Source organism: Pelecanus crispus, chromosome 3 (assembly GCF_030463565.1).
Source record: "Pelecanus crispus isolate bPelCri1 chromosome 3, bPelCri1.pri, whole genome shotgun sequence".
Taxonomy (NCBI): domain Eukaryota; kingdom Metazoa; phylum Chordata; class Aves; order Pelecaniformes; family Pelecanidae; genus Pelecanus; species Pelecanus crispus.
In genome coordinates this window covers 107,528,546-107,545,620 of record NC_134645.1, presented here as the reverse complement: position 1 = coordinate 107,545,620, position 17,075 = coordinate 107,528,546, and the positions used below count along the sequence as shown (strand labels likewise).

At 37.7% G+C, this 17,075-nt stretch overlaps 1 protein-coding gene across 1 annotated transcript in view; it reads right to left on the bottom strand.

The window, feature by feature from the left end:
- Window positions 1-17,075, bottom strand: part of CSMD1 (CUB and Sushi multiple domains 1) — a 1,273,929-nt gene that overhangs the window by 488,944 nt on the left and 767,910 nt on the right. The window contains exon 6 of the mRNA XM_075708500.1: window positions 16,468-16,580. Within this exon, the coding sequence (XP_075564615.1) occupies window positions 16,468-16,580 (113 nt within the window). The remainder of the gene's footprint in view (window positions 1-16,467; window positions 16,581-17,075) is intronic.

The window sequence follows — 17,075 nt, the reverse complement described above, 5'->3', positions numbered from 1 at the left end:
TAAAGCACTGTCAGAATTCTCAAGAAAATTCAATGTATTTACAATTTTTGTCTGACACTAGAAGGTGCTTTTGAATGAACCACTGATCATAAACAAGAGGAACTTCCAAGCTAACAATTTTTTTTTTAACTTATACAAGTTCTTCAAGTATAATTTCAAGGGAAGAAATACAATTTTCTGTCATTTCTATTAACATATTATGAAGTACTTCTTACTATCGGTTATTATGTTCTTGTATTCTATGGAGCAATAAATTCTTATTTGAAGGTATATTTGAAAATACACTGAGAGAGGCCCTACAGAGTGTTGGCAGCTCTGTGTCCTCTAAGATGTAGGAGAGAGTTTCAATTTTCTCAGATAATGTTGCTTGCTGGGACTATAAGGGGAAACTTTCTAATATGCTTCATCATCATTCAAGCTTGGGCTAACTCAAAGAAAATACTAAATAAAGATTTAAAAAAACCCCTAAAACTAAAAAAAAAAAAAAAAAAAAAATTAAAGTATAATAAGCAGTTACATGCACTTTCTATGCATCCATAAATTACCACTTAAATGTAAAACTGGGAAAAAAAACACCCCCAAATTAACCAAAGAAGTTTCTCTAAAAAAGGTGAAACTTATTTAGATTGTTGATTTCCTTGAAGAACTTACTTTCCTTCTCTGACAGTAATTAACTAGTAATTAACTAATAATTACACAGACAATATGAAGGTAGGAGGCAGTCATCTTTCAGACCCAGCTTCTCCCACTGTGAAACTTTTGTTTGTTTGTTTTGGGCTTCTTTGTTTTAAATTGGGTTCCTCCTATCTGATATGCAAGGTTTTGGAGAGAACTTGTAATTTGTGGTTGAAGATGAATTTCAAAATACCTGTATTACAATATGAGATGCTTATATCTATTTCTTATATATACTCAATGTGGCTATGAATTTCAAGTAAAAGGTGTCCTTTTTTTAGTATTGCTTGAATAATGATGAATGAGTCAAAAGCTGTGCTAATGCAAGGTAACACGTAATGTCTGGCACCAAGAATTTGCAGTCTTATTCTCTGGTTGTGTAATTTTGCATGGGGGAGACTGGATAGAAATTAGTAAGAAAAAAATGTGTGGGAAATTGAACTAAAAGTGAAGATGGTATGAAGCACAACTAATTGTCCATCTGTAGGGCATAACTGGGAAATAATTGAATCTAGAGAGGGTTTTGAGGATTTATGATACACTTTAAACATCAAAAGGGGACTGCAAAGAGGAAAGATCATAGAATCATAGAATGCTTTGGGTTGGAAGGGACCTTTAGAGATCACCTAGCCCAACCCCCCTGCAGTGAGCAGGGACAGCTTTAACTAGATCAGGTTGCTCAGAGCCCCATCCAACCTGACCCTGAATGTTTCTAGGGATGGGGCCTCCACTACCTCTCTGGGCAACCTGTTCCAGTGCTTCACCACCCTCATAGTAAAAAATTTCTTCCTTATATCCAGTCTAAATCTACCCTGCTTTAGTTTAAAAACATTACTCCTTGAAGATATCTTCTGCAGTTCCAGTAGGGCTAGAACAAGAACTTACAGTCTTTATCTGTAGCAAGGGAGACTTTGGTTACGCAAGAAAAAAGCTTTTTAACAGTAAGAGTGATGAAGCCCTGGAACAAATTACCCAGAAAATCTGTGGAATCTTAGCCATTAAAAGTTTTAAAGAACATGTTAAATTAAGGTCTCAAAACAACAGTCAAATATACTTGGCTCCTCTTTGGTATAGGGTTAGCCTGTCAAGATCCTTTTTAAACCGTTTTCTGTTACTTCATAATAGCAACCCATAACCAGAAGTCATTTGGCTGAGAAACAATAAGTGGCTAAGACCTTGGTGGGGTTTTCTAGGATTTCTAGCATATGACATTAATTGATTACACCTACATTTAACTGAATGTGTGCAAAGAGGTAAATGGTATGCAGTACATGAGTCACACCAAAGTCAGATAAGATACTAGAAACACTGTTCAGTTAACATAGTATTATGCTTGATCTAATCTACCATCTTTTAGATCTAATATAGTTTTACCTTGAGAGTACCTGTATGTGATTCCATAACAAGAAAGCTAACACTTGCTGTTTGTTCCTAGCTCATTCTTTGTAACTGTCCTCGTGTATGTCTTGGACGACATAGCATTTTTCCCCAATTACCCAAATACATGAGTATATTGCCAGTTTTCTTCCTGCATGAAATAACCTGCAAGACCTCGAATACTGGCTACCACTCAAAGCTAAAATATTCTGACATCATCTGCTGGTACGTCCTCAAGCTGCTTCTGCTGCTGCTCTGCTGAGTTCAGCTCTTGGCTGCCTTTCACTGCAGATTTTTCCCAGTACAGATATTTGAAGGTGAAGAGGAACAGCATATTGCCCAGTACCTGGTGATCACAAGCAGGGCCTTCGTGTCCAGCCTTAAGCCCAGTGTCCCTATAAGGAATGTACTTGAACAGTTCTCTGGTTTTGCTACAGTACAGGAAAAATATTAATATTTTGAGTATTTTGTATGTTGAGAGAGAGTGGAAGATAACTGTTACAAAGACTGACACAGTTTTACGTATGTTGCAGAGTTCAGTAAGAAACAGTGAAACATTTGCAATAACATTCATAGGATTATTCTTGAAGGGAAGTAGCAAATTTATCTCAGTACAGAGCAGAATTCATCAATTTCCTTTTGCTTTAGTTTCATTGCTCTAATTTTCTTGAAGTTGAGTACTCCTGTTTTTAAAAAAAGTATTTTTTTAATTCAGATTGCAGAGTCCAATCAAGTGCCCTGTTTGCTTTGCCCTAGTGCCTCAGTCTTTCTGGGTTCTCCTCCAAAGACACAATTATACGAGTACTACCATTTTTTGGCCCTGAAAGAAATGATCTACAATAACACGCTTGGCAGCATCAGTATTCTTCCTGTATTCTGCTTATAGGTCAAACATTTCTTTCTTATCACTCAAAGTCATGCAGGACCAGTAAGTAGACCATTAGCTATCTCTAGGTTTTGTTCTGCTTCTCTATGGCCTGCTGTACCATGAGTTGTTTCTAAGAGCTTAGTATTTATAAGAATAAGAAAAAAAAAACATTATTGATCTTACCATTCACTTCAGTTTATGAAGGGAATTCTATAATAAATTGTTTGATAAAACAAGGCCCCAGACTCAATAACCTAGGAGGATCCTTCCAAGCTTTGCTTCTCAGCTACCCACTTCTTGACTTTCGCAGAGGCATCATAATTTTCCACAGGATCTCTAGTTTAAACTAACTCACCACAATAATTCAAACCTCTGCTGCTTCTGTATTCCCTGCTGTGCTGGTTTTGGCTGGAATAGAGTTAATTTTCTTCCTAGTAGCTACTACGGGGCTATGTTTTGGATTTGTGCTGAAAACAGTGTTGATAATACAGGGAAGTTTTTGTTATTGCTGAGCAGTGCTTACACAGTGTCAAGGTCTTTTCTGCTTCTCACACCACCCCACCAGCAAGCAGGCTCGGGGTGCGCAAAAAGTTGGGAGGGACATGGCCGGGACAGCTGACCCCAACTGACCAAAAGGATAGTCTATACCATATGATGTCAAGTTCAGCATATAAAGCTGGGGGAAGAAGGAAGATGGAGATGGCTGAACACCTGCCTACCAATGAGAAGTAGTGAATGAATTCCTTGTTTTGCTTTGCTTGCATGCATGGCTTTTGCTTTACCAATTAAACACTCTTTATCTCAACCCACAAGTTTTCTCACTTTTACCCTTCCAATTCTCTCCCCCATCCTGCTGTGGGGGGAGTGAGCAAGTGGCTGTGTGGTGTAGTTACCAGCTGGTGTTAAACCACAACACCTGACTGAAGAATATTCTGTCTAATACACTATCCCAGCATTTCTGTCACTAACAGCTTTCAAAATCTTCTGTACTAATCAGTATTATAACTCCAGAGAGCTTCACAGCAGGCATAGATGTTTCTACTATATGGCTACCTGTAAAAGCTGTAGGTTCATGATCAGTTGGCTTCCTTTTTCCATCAATCCAGCAAAGTACTGTCTGTCATTATCAGACCTTCCACCTGCTCCCTGTGCTGGAAATCTCTGCATGCAGTACTAGTGAACAAATGGTACAGCCCCATGATAAATTGGTGTCACAACAGATTTTCACACAAATCTTTCTCATTCTATGTGCATAAGCTGACGCAGGATCTGCAAGTTTAAAAGGAAGCACAGCCATTTGTTTTGCATTTCTGCATGTCACTTAGCTGGCCACTTGTCCTGACGGACTGCATTAACTCCTTTGTGCTATCAATATGCGATATATCATAATAAAACAAGTTAGCAGGCATCAAGTCTTCAATGTCTGCATATGTCCCCCACAGTTCTGGAAAACAGTATCAACACAGTTTGCGCAATGAATATATACTATCACAGAACACAATGAGTTGTAGTATGTAGGGATTGTCTCTAAAAAATAAATCATAAAATGAGATCCACTCAGCTCCTTGTTTGAATGTCACTTCAACCACAGTCTTCCAACTGTAGTGTCAGAAGCTGATTTATGGTTCTTCCCCACTAATATCTCTATAGTGCCACTCAGTGGGATGATCAAAACGTTCATCAGAAAATCGTATTCTGAAGTCAATATCTGACCATCTTTTCAGGTTTTGTATAGAAATGAAATCTGTAGTTTGGACTGAAAACATGTCTAAAACACAGCTCTTACACTGATCATTTGACTGTTATCCATCACACAACTGAACTTGAATAGAATTATGGTAGACAATGAAGAAACTGCAAGTGTGGTAATACTAACATCCCACTATTTGACGTCTCCAATTTCTTCCCATGCAAAAACTGACCATGTGAATGCTTTCAGTCTGTGCCAAATATAAATAATGAGTCTAACTGATTTTGTGATTGCAATGTAGGTCATGAATGTTTCCTTGAAATCTGTACTTTAATTTTCTTATCTACATCATTCGTGCATATACTCTTATTTTAAATTCTTAGGTCCATATTCTGCTGTTCTCTCGCTATTGCTACTAGCTGGTTTAGAGATTAGTGACACCTACAATTTCTTCAACATTTTCCAAATGCATATTTTTGCATTTGAAAATATGAAGTTCATTGAAGATGCATCAGTTCTGTTACATCAGAACAGCATAGAAAACAACTGTCTTAGAAGTTGGGTAGCCTTGGGACAGTGGTGCCTTCGAACAAGAACTGTGGAACACCTGGCATTGAGTGAGTGTAACACGATTCTTGACAAAAAGTAGCTATTAAATCTAGGGGAATGCTCCTTGCTATGCAAGTATTTCAACATGTAATTTAAATTTCAACTTTTATTTTGCAGGTAATTTGGTGGAAAACAGTGACATGTATAAAAATGTGTACCAAGATGACACACTTCTTTTCAACCACAAAGACAATATTTTGAATAGTTTTAATGAGGACAACACCATACCAAACAAGAGCAAAAGAATGAACAGTTGTTGCTAGATCAGCATCTGCTTAGTGATGGCATCATTAAGCAGCTATGCCTGAGCCTTCTTAGCAACACAGAAACTTTACTAGACACTCAAGAAAGAAGTATTACCTGTAGCAACCTGATTGGAACTAAGTACAGGCTTCCATCTTTAATAAGCTCTTTCTTGTTTCTTCTGAAAATGCCCAAGAATCAAGGGTTCATAATAATATGCTCCTATATGGTAGCTTAGCAGCAAGACTTTTTAATAGAATGCCCTTGTGTTAGGAAAAATCTGTATGTAATCTGAGTCTTTGTCAAATGTCTCACTGTTGGCACTGAGAAATTCTAATTAAAGTTTGGACTGAGAGTCCCGAGGAGAGAGCTTTATCCCAGGGTCCAATTCTTCTGTACTCTTGGTAAATGTACTTCTTTTACATACATGTATTTTATTTTTGTCACTCTAAATCAGCTTTTGGGCTTTGCTTTAAATTTTGAGAAAAAGAAATATTTTGTGACACTAAAACAGACAAGATGGCCAATCCCTCTTAAGTATGGGTGTTGCCTTCATGAGACGGCAGTTGAACAATAAATCCAAAGATTATTTCTAATGTCAAACACTGAGAAAGAAAAAGCTTCAAGGCTCTAAAAATGGGAGGAACAGAGACAGTTTTATCTGTAAGATGTGCTGAACTCAATATATATGTCAAATTACTTTGTTTACAAATTTTAAAGAGCCATTACAGGAGCAGTTATTTTAAGCAGCTAGCTCTTAGGGGATGTACATGCCACATTCACAACGAAACAGTATGAATGTTTTCTCCCATTCTTTCCTTATCACATGTTATAGATTAATATTAAGCTAATAAAGGATATCTTACAATTTTAGTACAGGGACAAAAACACACCTGCAAAAAAATCAAAGCTTTTTTCAGAGAGGCTAAATATATATTCAATACGTGGGAAGATAAGATGGCAAATATTGATTTAATTAATACAGTTTTTATTGGATTAAAATTCTCCTTTTTGATCAAACAACCTAAATCTAGAAATGAGAAAACACAGGCCAGTGATTAACGGTGCTGAGTATTTTATATTGTCAGGTTCCAATGTAAAATACATTAAGGGACTCAAGTTTTGAGACAGACTGAAAATCAGACTGGAAAAGGATGGTTTAAGTTAATTTCCAAAAAGGGAGCTATTCACAATCAACAGTCACATATGAAGCTTATGCCAAAAGAATCTTATTTTTAATAGAAAATTTATTCCTTCCTACTTCATAAACAAACATTCTCCAAGAACTTATATCATTGTAGACTTGTACAGATTTTACCACGTCACTGAGTAAGTGTCCTTGAAATGTAAATCAGTTATACTAAACAAAAGTTCTGGGAAAATAGTTTAATACACTCTTACTCAAATCTAAATAAGTCAAAATAAAGGAGTCTCAAAATAAATTACTTTCTGATACTACAATGACTGTACTGATAGGATGTGGGGAAATCTGCAATTACATTATCAAAGTGCGGAAGAAACACACAATGTGAAAGAACAAAAAGCAAGCGAAGAAAAAAGATAAATTAATAAGCGTAGTCTACCTGCAGCAGTCATGACAGGCATACTTAATACAGTTAAGAAAACTTATTTATGCCCCTAAGGTACATCGTATAGTTTAACATGACTTAACTAATCAATTTCCTAAGTGTTCATGAATTTTTTTTTTTTAGAAAAAATAGCAGTAGGAAAAAAATAAACACATGGGAAAAAAGTTAAATGTAGTTTTAGCTGTAGGCCCAGTACTAGTTAGTCCAGTATTTTAAAATAGCTAAAATCATGTAAATGGTCACTGGAAGTTTCAAATAGCACCAACTCAAAATAAAAATGCAGTAACTGGTGAAAATTGCTTCCAATGAGAGACTTAAAGAGCTCAACCCCCTTAATTTATCTAGGAGACTGAGGTGACTTGGTGCTTCAAAAAGGCGAATTATATGGTTAACAAAAGGCTTTTTACTCTGTTGAGGGAAAACATAACACCACTACTGGACACAGAAAGATCACACCAGACTAATACAATTGAGAAGACAGGACTACATATTTAACAGCGGTCATGTTAACCACAGAAAAGAATGTTCAAGAGAGATGGTGGATTATCTACTTGCTGATTTTTTCATATCAAGACTAGATTACTTTCTTGGTAATAAAATTTAATAAAATACAAATTATTGTTTCAGTACTATTTAATGGGAAATTATATTCAGCATCACTTAAGAGCTAGAAAATAACAGTTTCGTTTGGCTTTTTGATTTTATCAATTGCTTTTACTAATTTTTGTTTTCTAAATTTACTCTAAGAGACAATTATAATTGAAACCCCTGACCAAAAGTACCATGCATCAAGGAAATACCACAAATTCTTTTAACTTATTTCAAACACCACTTCTAAGTTTTTGAAGAATGTGTAGGAAGGATAGACATGCACTTATATGCAGACTCCCTGAATTACAAAAATTCATTGAAAGAACTACTTTACCTAGCAGTTGATTTTACATTATTTCACTCGCTGTTTTCCATTAGTACACACTTATTTCAGCAGCTTCATTATATTCATTGTTTGACTTCAGGATTATCTGTTTGTTAAATACTGAATTATTCAAGGCAGTCAAACACAGCAGATAGGTAACTTCTGGTACATAATGATCAAAATACCTAATTCCTCCTTGAAATTCTCTGCTAACTTGCTAAAAATAGCATACTTAATTTGAAACACTCTACAACAGAGATCTGGTTCTTACTGTAAAAGGGAACACACCCATTAATCAGTTTTTGCTTTGGAGACTTTCTTATTTTATTTTCTTTCTAGGAATTTTGAAATAAATATTTAACTTGAGCAGGTTAGTTTTAGTTAGTATAGAAAAAATATTGCAATTTTTTCTCTTTAAAATGAAACACAAAGATATTAAAACAACCTTCTTCTATTGTTCTGGAAATAAGCAAAAGCTAAACAAACATAGTATACATACTGTAAATATGCAATAGCAGGGAATTCATTATCACACCTTCTAAGTCATTCTGTGTACATTGATAAGCTTTGTGGCTGGAAAGTGCTAGGTTTTCATCTCATAGTGTGACTGTTAATGTGACTTCACCTCTGGGGAATTTATGTACTATGAAGCAGTGGCATAAGACAAATACACTCTGCAACTCCCACTGAATATACACAGAGTCTTTGTATATCAGCATAGGTGATGGCAAAGCGATGTAAAAAAAGAAGTTCACAATTGAGTGAATGTAGTATCTTTTCCCCTATGGCAATGACATCATGGAACAACGCAGAACAAGAACTGAGTCCAGTTCTATCCACTGGGAGCGTTTATTTCCATGAGACCAATATTTCTGATATGGCAGACATGAAGCAGACAAGGCAAAGCACGTCATTGCACTGTAATTTGTTCTGGTGGTTTTCAGGGCCATTTAAGCCAGGTCTCCTCCTGTCTAGAAACTCTGAAAGTCTAAAAAATATTCCACAGGTTCCCTGGGAAATTTAGGCGTAACTATTTTTATTGAAGAAATCAACATCAAAAGATCAAAAATCAAAACAAAGTAACAAGAGGAGACAAAAAAAAAGAAAAACAATCCCAAACCTTTCACTGTATACCCATTCATTTTTAAAATTGTAAAATTTCTTTAATCTTCTACTCTGGCCTGATGGAAAATGGGACAATAAATATGATTTAAAGGGAAATCCAAACACACACTAGTTAGGTATACCTTTTATACTAGAATGTTTTATTTATACATTCAGCTTGCCAAGCATTTTAAAACTATATTTAGTTAATGCATTCAAGCGTGTAATTCTAATATACTGCTTTAATTTTTTATGTTAGTGAGCTGGTTTTCTTAACCATATTAAAAATCAGGGCACTAAATATTGCAAAAATGCAAGTTAGAAAGATCTAAATTTGAAAAATTTCCTGGACAAATAAATAAATAATAAATAAATAAATAATAAATAAATAATATAAATATAATATAAATATATATTATAATATATATTATATAATATATAATATAAATATATATAAAATATAAATATAAAAAATAATAAATAAATAAAACAAATAAATAAATTCATAGACAAACAAATAAATTCATAGTGTTAAATCTAATTGGCAGTTCCAATATTTTAATGAAATAAATTACAATAATTCTGTTTGCCTGTTCGAAAAGCAAACTAAGAAAAGAAAGTTAAATTGGCTGTTTGCTAGTATTGGGTTTGGTTGATTGGAAAAGCAAACAAGTTACAAGCAATAATATAGCCATAACATGGTAATAAATATGATGCAAATTTGATATGAGTTGAAAAGAATAGTTAAAGGCTCTGTATGCTAACTGTAGAAAAAATCTGATAATCTGAATTCTTACTAGGAAAAGGAAAAAAAAAAAACCTGTCTCTTATCCTGTTGCTGCTTAAAGAGGTCTGTTGTGCTGGCTCACATATTGACTTGCTTTTGGAAAGCCAGTGACGTTGCTACATGTGTTAGGTTAGGCAATAAAAAGCTCACCTGTGCACGCACAAAGGAGCACAGGGAGGTGATGGCAGGTGGGAGAGACAAACAGCACCTTGCCCCAACTCCTCCCAGGACCATCACAGGAGCCGTCAGCCCATCACAGGCCCATCTCCACAAGCCCAGAAGAAACTCAGAGGGTCCTGGGCAAGTGGGGGAAACCCAACACCAAATGCAGAGACACAACCTCTATCCCAGCCTCCCTGGGGCTGTCCCAGGTGATCCACAGCCCCAGGGGCTGGGGGACACCCCGCACCAGGAGCTCTTCAGTCACCTCACAGACTAAGGGGGGACTCTGTCCAGGGGTACAGGGCTCATCATGGGGTACTGGGGAAGAGCATATTGGGATTGCACAAGGCTGATTATGGCATATTTAGGGGAGGAACCAATGTCAGGGAAAGGGGTGGATTAAGGTGGTTTGGGAAGGAACAGATATACAAAAATATAGAAATAAAAAAATGGAAGGGGCTGGTTGCATGTAAACTGGGGCTGCTCATTACACTTTTCTGACTGTGCCCTCTGCCTGACTAGCGCAGTCTGTCCTGTCTCCTGATTAAACTCAAGTTCTGATGCTTTTCCTGGGTGAGGGACTCTGTTCCTGTGAATGTGTGTGTATGGGGGTCTGCATGCAGCAACTGGAGTCAGACCATGGGCTAGAGGGCTGTGTGTCTGTGGTGCAGCACCTTGAGCGAGTGTGGGTGTCCAAGTGAGTGTGTAAGCATTCCCAAAGATCCAGCCAGATGAGCTGGTGAGTAGGTAAAGTGGCCTGGGAGCTAGGGGCAGGGGGGAGGTGTGCGTGTCTTGGAGGGTGAGGCACCTGGAGGAGGTGGCTACTGGAGGGGCCATAAGGTCCCAGCCAACTGCTGGGAAGACCAGCCTGGGGGGTGACTGAGACTCACTTTTGTGTGTGTGTCTCTGTGTGTGCTCACATGTAGGTCTGAACACCAGCAACCAGAGCGGGGCTGTAGCCTCTGTGACTCATATGCCCAGGGGCCAGCAGCTGGGGACACTAGGATCCAAGGGCAGCTACTGGGAAGACTGAGTGTCTCAGCCCAGCTGCTGGAGGGACCCACATTTTCCATGCATTTATTTCAAACTAGCAGATCTCCATACCAGACAGGAGAGACAGGAGAAACAGGATGAGGCCCTAGGTGCTGTCTGTATTCATGAGTACTGAGTGTGTCTGTTAACCTGTGTGGCAAGATATGAATAGAGTCTATCCATGTATGGTGTATACGTGTGTTCTGTGTGTGTTGCCTACTGGGAATACAGCACTGAATTCCAGCTTCTGGCTGCATGTGGGGACATGGGACTGCTGGGTTCAGCAACTCCCTATTCAACAGTGCGCGCTGCTTCCTTCAGGTGTTATTCAGTTTGGGTTTTTTTCTTGGTGTGGATTGGTTGGGTTTTTTTGTAACACGCAATCTCACAACTAGATATAAAAATGAAATAACAATGGGATTGGCTGTATGTTATTAAATAATACTTGAGATTATTTTAAGGTAAATCTGATTCACTTCAACAAATGAAGCAGTTTTCACTCTGTAGGAGCAGAGTGACTTGTTTCAAATGAGAGCAGGATTTAGAGTCTCAGAAGTGCAAGTAACAATAGGTACTATTTAATTTCCATTTAGTTTGATGATTGCTACTTTTTGGAAGCAAAACTAAGAGTCTCAAGATTAAATCTCTCACTTGTAAAGACAGGCCAAAGTAAAATAGCAAAAAATGTCAATTTAATCTGCTTCAATCAATCTTTCAGCTGTCTAAAACTGAGTTAAAAGTGCACAGTTCTAGCCTTCATCAGTTTATAACTTAAGTTCATTAAGTTTATAATTCGTTATTATATGCTTTTTCTACCATAAAAGAGATTGAATTTAGTATTAAAGAACACTTTTCAAAATACAAAAATTTCAAAAGAGGCTTTTATACTGATGAAATAAGAGGTCTGAGGCACATATTTAATAGGCATTCTTTCACATTTGCCCAAACAATAATGACTGAGTAGGGCCAGAAGCAGCTGCTATCTGCATGGGAAAGGAAACATTTAATAACTCTTGTATGATACACCATGGGGAGAGACCATTACCTGTAGTGAATTCCAGGACTGAGGAACTCCAGTCCTTCTTAACCTAATTCCCAGTGAAACAAGAAGAGACATGTGAGATCAAAACAAATAGATTGATATTAAAAACACTAAACATAATTTGCATATTGGGTTTGCATGGCAAGGTTTTGGTAGCAGCGGTGGCTTCTGTAAGAACTTCCTAGAAGCTTCCCCTATGTCTGATAGAGACAATGCCAGCTGGCTCCAACACGGACCTGCTGCTGGCCAAGGCTGAGCCAATCAGCAACAGTGGTGGTGCCTGTGGGATAACATGTTTAAGAAGGAGAAAAAACTGCTGCGCAACAGCAGCCAGAAAAGAGGAGTGAGAATATCTGAGAGAAACAGCCCTGCAGACACCAAGGTCAGTGAAGGAGGGGGAGGAGGTGCTCCAGGCACCAGAGCAGAGATTCCGCTGCAGCCCCTGGTGCAGACCATGGTGAGGCAGCTGTGCCCCTGCAGCCCAGGGAGGTCCACGGGGAAGCAGATATCCACCTGCAGCCCGGGGAGGACCCCACACCGGAGCAAGTGAATGTTCCCAAAGGAGGCTGTGACCCCATGGGAAGCCTGCACTGGAGCAGGCTCCTGGCAGGACCTCTGGACCCATGGAGAAAGAGGAGCCCACACTGGAGCAGGTTTGCTGGCAGGACTTGTGACCCCATGGGGGACCCACGCTGGAGCAGTCTGCTCCTGAAGGACTGCACCCCATGGAAGGGACCCACGCTGGAGCAGTTCATGAAGAACTGTAGCCTGTGGGAAGCACTCATGTTGGAGAAGTTTGTGGAGGACTGTCTCCCATGGGAGGGACCCCATGCTGCAGCAGGAGGAAGACTGAGAGGAGTCCTCCCCCTGAGGAGGAAGGAACAGCAGAGACAACACGTGATGAACTGACCACAAACCCCTTTCCCCGCTCCTCTGCGTTGCTCGGGGGGAGGAGGTAGAGAAAATGGGGAGTGAAGTTGAGCCCAGGAAGTAGGGGTGCAGTGGGGAGGAAGGTGTTTTAAGATTTGATTTTATTTCTTATTACCCTACTCAGTTTTGACTGGTAATAAATTAAATCTGATTTTCCCCAAGTCGAGTCTGTTTTGCCTCTGATGGTAATTGTTGAGTGATCTCTCCCTGTCCTAGTCTTGACTCACAAGCTTTTTTGTAATATTTTCTCTACCCTGTCCAGTTGAGGAGTGATAGAGCGGCTTTGGTGGGCAATTGGCATCCAGTCAGTGTCAAACCACCACAGTCCTTATGATGCAAATGCACAAGATACCACTTTTTGAGGAGTATCTTTCTGTAATTTTGTTTTGTCAATAACATTTATACCAGACAGCTATTAAAAAAAAAAACATCTATGTGCTATAAGGACTCTAGGATATAACAACTTAATATCTGGCAAGGTGTAATAGGCTGCTTTCATTTAATATCTACGATCTTCTATCAAAAGTTCTGACTTCCCTATTTTCCCAAAATAATGGACACTATTATTCTTGTCTGGCATAATTATATAGCTTTACCACACACACACAAAAAAAATCACTTTATGAATGAACCAAGCAAACAATCACAGAAAGACAGCACAGGCTGATTTAAGGGACTGTCCCTTCTAAGCAAGAAGCAAAAGAAGAAAGCAGTCTAAGTAATGTAGGAAAGCAGAGTCCTGAATGCCCTGAAGACTTCGCCCAAGATCTGGGAACCCTGGGAAAACAGGGTTCAAAATCCACATTTTGAAGAATCAGAAATATTCTTGTGTTTCAGTCAGACTGGTAGTGGGTACTCGTCTATTAGTAAAGTGAGTGTTTAATGGTTACTTCAGAAAGTCAGTGTATTTACTTTAACTATCTCAAAGACAGGATAGTTCGACTACATATCAATCCCAACCGTATGTGGGCATTCTGGAATAGCCAGTTTAAACTATTGGGAATAGTTGCCCATAAGGAGAATGCTTCTCAGAAGTCTCAGAGTCATATAGCCCATATTACAGGATTTGCCAGGAGGATGTATGTAAGAATTGTGCGTCCTATCACTGCCAGGGTTTTCCGCCAGAAAACAAGATCATGTATTTCACAGGATTTTTTTACCTTTTTTTCATCATAGGCTCAAATAATTATTTTACTTGAGAAAAGCACCTGATACAGAAATACCTCTCACAGTTGTTGAATTTTAGCAGAAACAAGCTTCTGAAAACAAAAACATTAAGGGAGAGACTGAGAGAGCTGGGATATTTTAGCCTGGAGAAGAGAAGGCTTGGGAAGGGATTCTTACTGGTGTGTATTAATATCTGATGAGATGAGAGGGTATAAAGAAGATGGAGCCAGATCCTTCACAGTTACACCCCTTGACAAGACATGAAGCAATAAGCACAAACTGAAACACTGAAAATTCCACTTAAAAATAAGTGAAAGCTTTTTTTACTGTGAGGGTAAACACTGGCACAGGTTGCCCAGAGAGGTCATAGAAGTCTCAGACCTTGGAGGTATTCAAAACCCACCTGGACATAGTCCTGGGCAGCTTGCTCTAGGTGACCCTTCTTTGAGGAGGGCACTGGACTAGATATGCTCCAGAGGTCCATTCCCACCTCTGCTATTCTGTGATTTGTGGTACTAGTAGGCTTCTCTAGCTATAAATATCATTGCTACTTCTACTTAAAATAAAATACCGAATTACTGCTTAGTTCTCAAATACACATGTAATAGAAAGAATTACTAAAGCTGTGTAATAAAAAGGAATTAATGAAATTGTTAGATTAACCAGATTTTGATATCACTCTGAATTTTCATCCTATGTGTACTGAAAGACTGGTACCTAGTTTATAATTTTGTATCACTAACATAGGAATTTACTTCATTGCTATTGACCCTGATAAGATATATAGCTGTGGCTTACATAATTCAGATTTTTTGTATGTAACACAGTGCGTGGTATAAACCTGTATTTTAAAAGAACGATTTAAATTAAGAAAGGAAATTTCCATAATTGTAAGAATCTGAATTGTAATAAGAGGCTTCCACTTGTGATTCATGAGCAGTATTCTGTATCGGTAAAGTTTACCCTTACACCCAATATCTGACGTATTATGCAGAGCAGTAGATATACATCTGAAATAACAATCTCCCCAGATATTTCCCTAGAGCTTTAATTTCATGGTAAGTATTTGGCTAGAGATAAGATATATTGAAAAAGAACAAAAATTAGTTTTCAGTGTTGGTCATTCTATTTCAAACTTTCGTTTGTTATTCTGTTGATTCTTAGTTTTCTGGTGCATCAGTAAGGTGAGCTCCACTGTGTGATCTCTAACAGGTTTAAGACACATGGTTAGCATAAGCAGTGCATTTAAATTCATAGTCAGCAGTAGTGGTGTTATATATGCATCCTCAGTAAACTTTGTACAAATAAGATATAAGTGCAAAGGATCACAGAATACATACTCGTGTTGCCAAACTGAAGGGAATTTCACAGATTTTTTTTTTTTTTACTAAAATTGTCAAAATCTTTTTAAAGAGAAAAGAACTATGCGTGTTAAATGCTTTTATATGCATTACACGTGTATGTTATACTCACCAGAAACATACAGTTGTTGCAGTGTATTTGTCAATTCTAAAGTGATACAGGCCCTACAGTTTCAGGAAAAAAGCAAGGTCTAAACTCATAAATGATTTGATGGTGTGTGGGGCAAAATGGTTGAAACAGCATATGTAAGCATAGAATTTAAAAGCACAGATAAATTAAGAAGCTATTCTATTTTCAATATAACTACAGTGTCTTTGATCTTGAGTAATGATTTATGAAGTACAAAAATCAATACAGATTCCATTCTAAAAATTGCATTTTAATGAGTATCTTGGTGAGCATAAGCAGCAATTGACAGCAACACTGACATCATCTTATCTTCTTTTAAAGTTGTATATGTAAATCTATGCAGGAGCCTGAAATATGATTTGTGCTATGCTAGGGATGACTTAAATTTCCAAATGATTAATGTAGCTTCTAGGTAAGAGTTAGATTTTGAGTAATAAAGGAAGACAATATTTAGATAGGGGTATGCCTTTGTGTGGAACTGACTTTCTGCAAGTTGCATTCCAGGCATGTTTTTAAAGCAAAGATCAGACTGAATGCAAAGCAATTTATGATAGAAAAAGTGAGCAAGCAAATACATACTTAAAGCAAACTGCACAGATACTTTTTCCAAAAGTAAATCCCTAGAGAAGCCTGATCACACAAGGATAACTCAGTGTAAGAGCAGTAGTAGTATGAGTCAGCTCTTTACTACATCCCTGATTTTTAAACACAAATTTCTACTACTCCCACTTTAGTAATGCTTAAAAGTAAAGGACTTTTTTGCTGCATTTTTATACATTTCCTACCTTGGAACTGAGCATTAAATCCCTTTCGTCGGTGGTTGCTGTCAGACGTAAAATGGAGTCGTAACCAGTTCTTACTGCTGATAACAGGAGAAGGTAGATTCATACCAGTCAACCTGGAGAGAAAAAAAAAAAAAATCTAATGCAAATGGTTGAAAAATTTATGTGCACAGTACTTAAAAGAGAAGAAAAAAAACCCCAACAAAATAGCCAAAATATACTGTTGTACTGTTTACAATGTATTTGACAACAGTGTTTCACTATCATCTAATATCAACTTATCACTAGTTTCATAGCTATTATCCTGGAAGAAATGGGTTTTTTCCATTACAGCTAGTCATTTTATGGTCAAAACTTGTATCTCCAAACTACTCTTCTGTTAATTAAAGAATAAAAGCGATCTTGTGTGCACATGTGTGCATGCACATGTGCATGTATGCATGTGTGTGTCAAATCATTCAGCAAAAAATAAGCAAATTCAGTTATGACAAAATTTCATAATCTGACTCCCTGTTGTGTCAGTTACCTCACAGGAAACCAAATCTCAGGTGTTAAGAAAGGATGAATAAGGGTTATGGGCACTAGTTAATGGTAAGCTTGAGTGATAAATT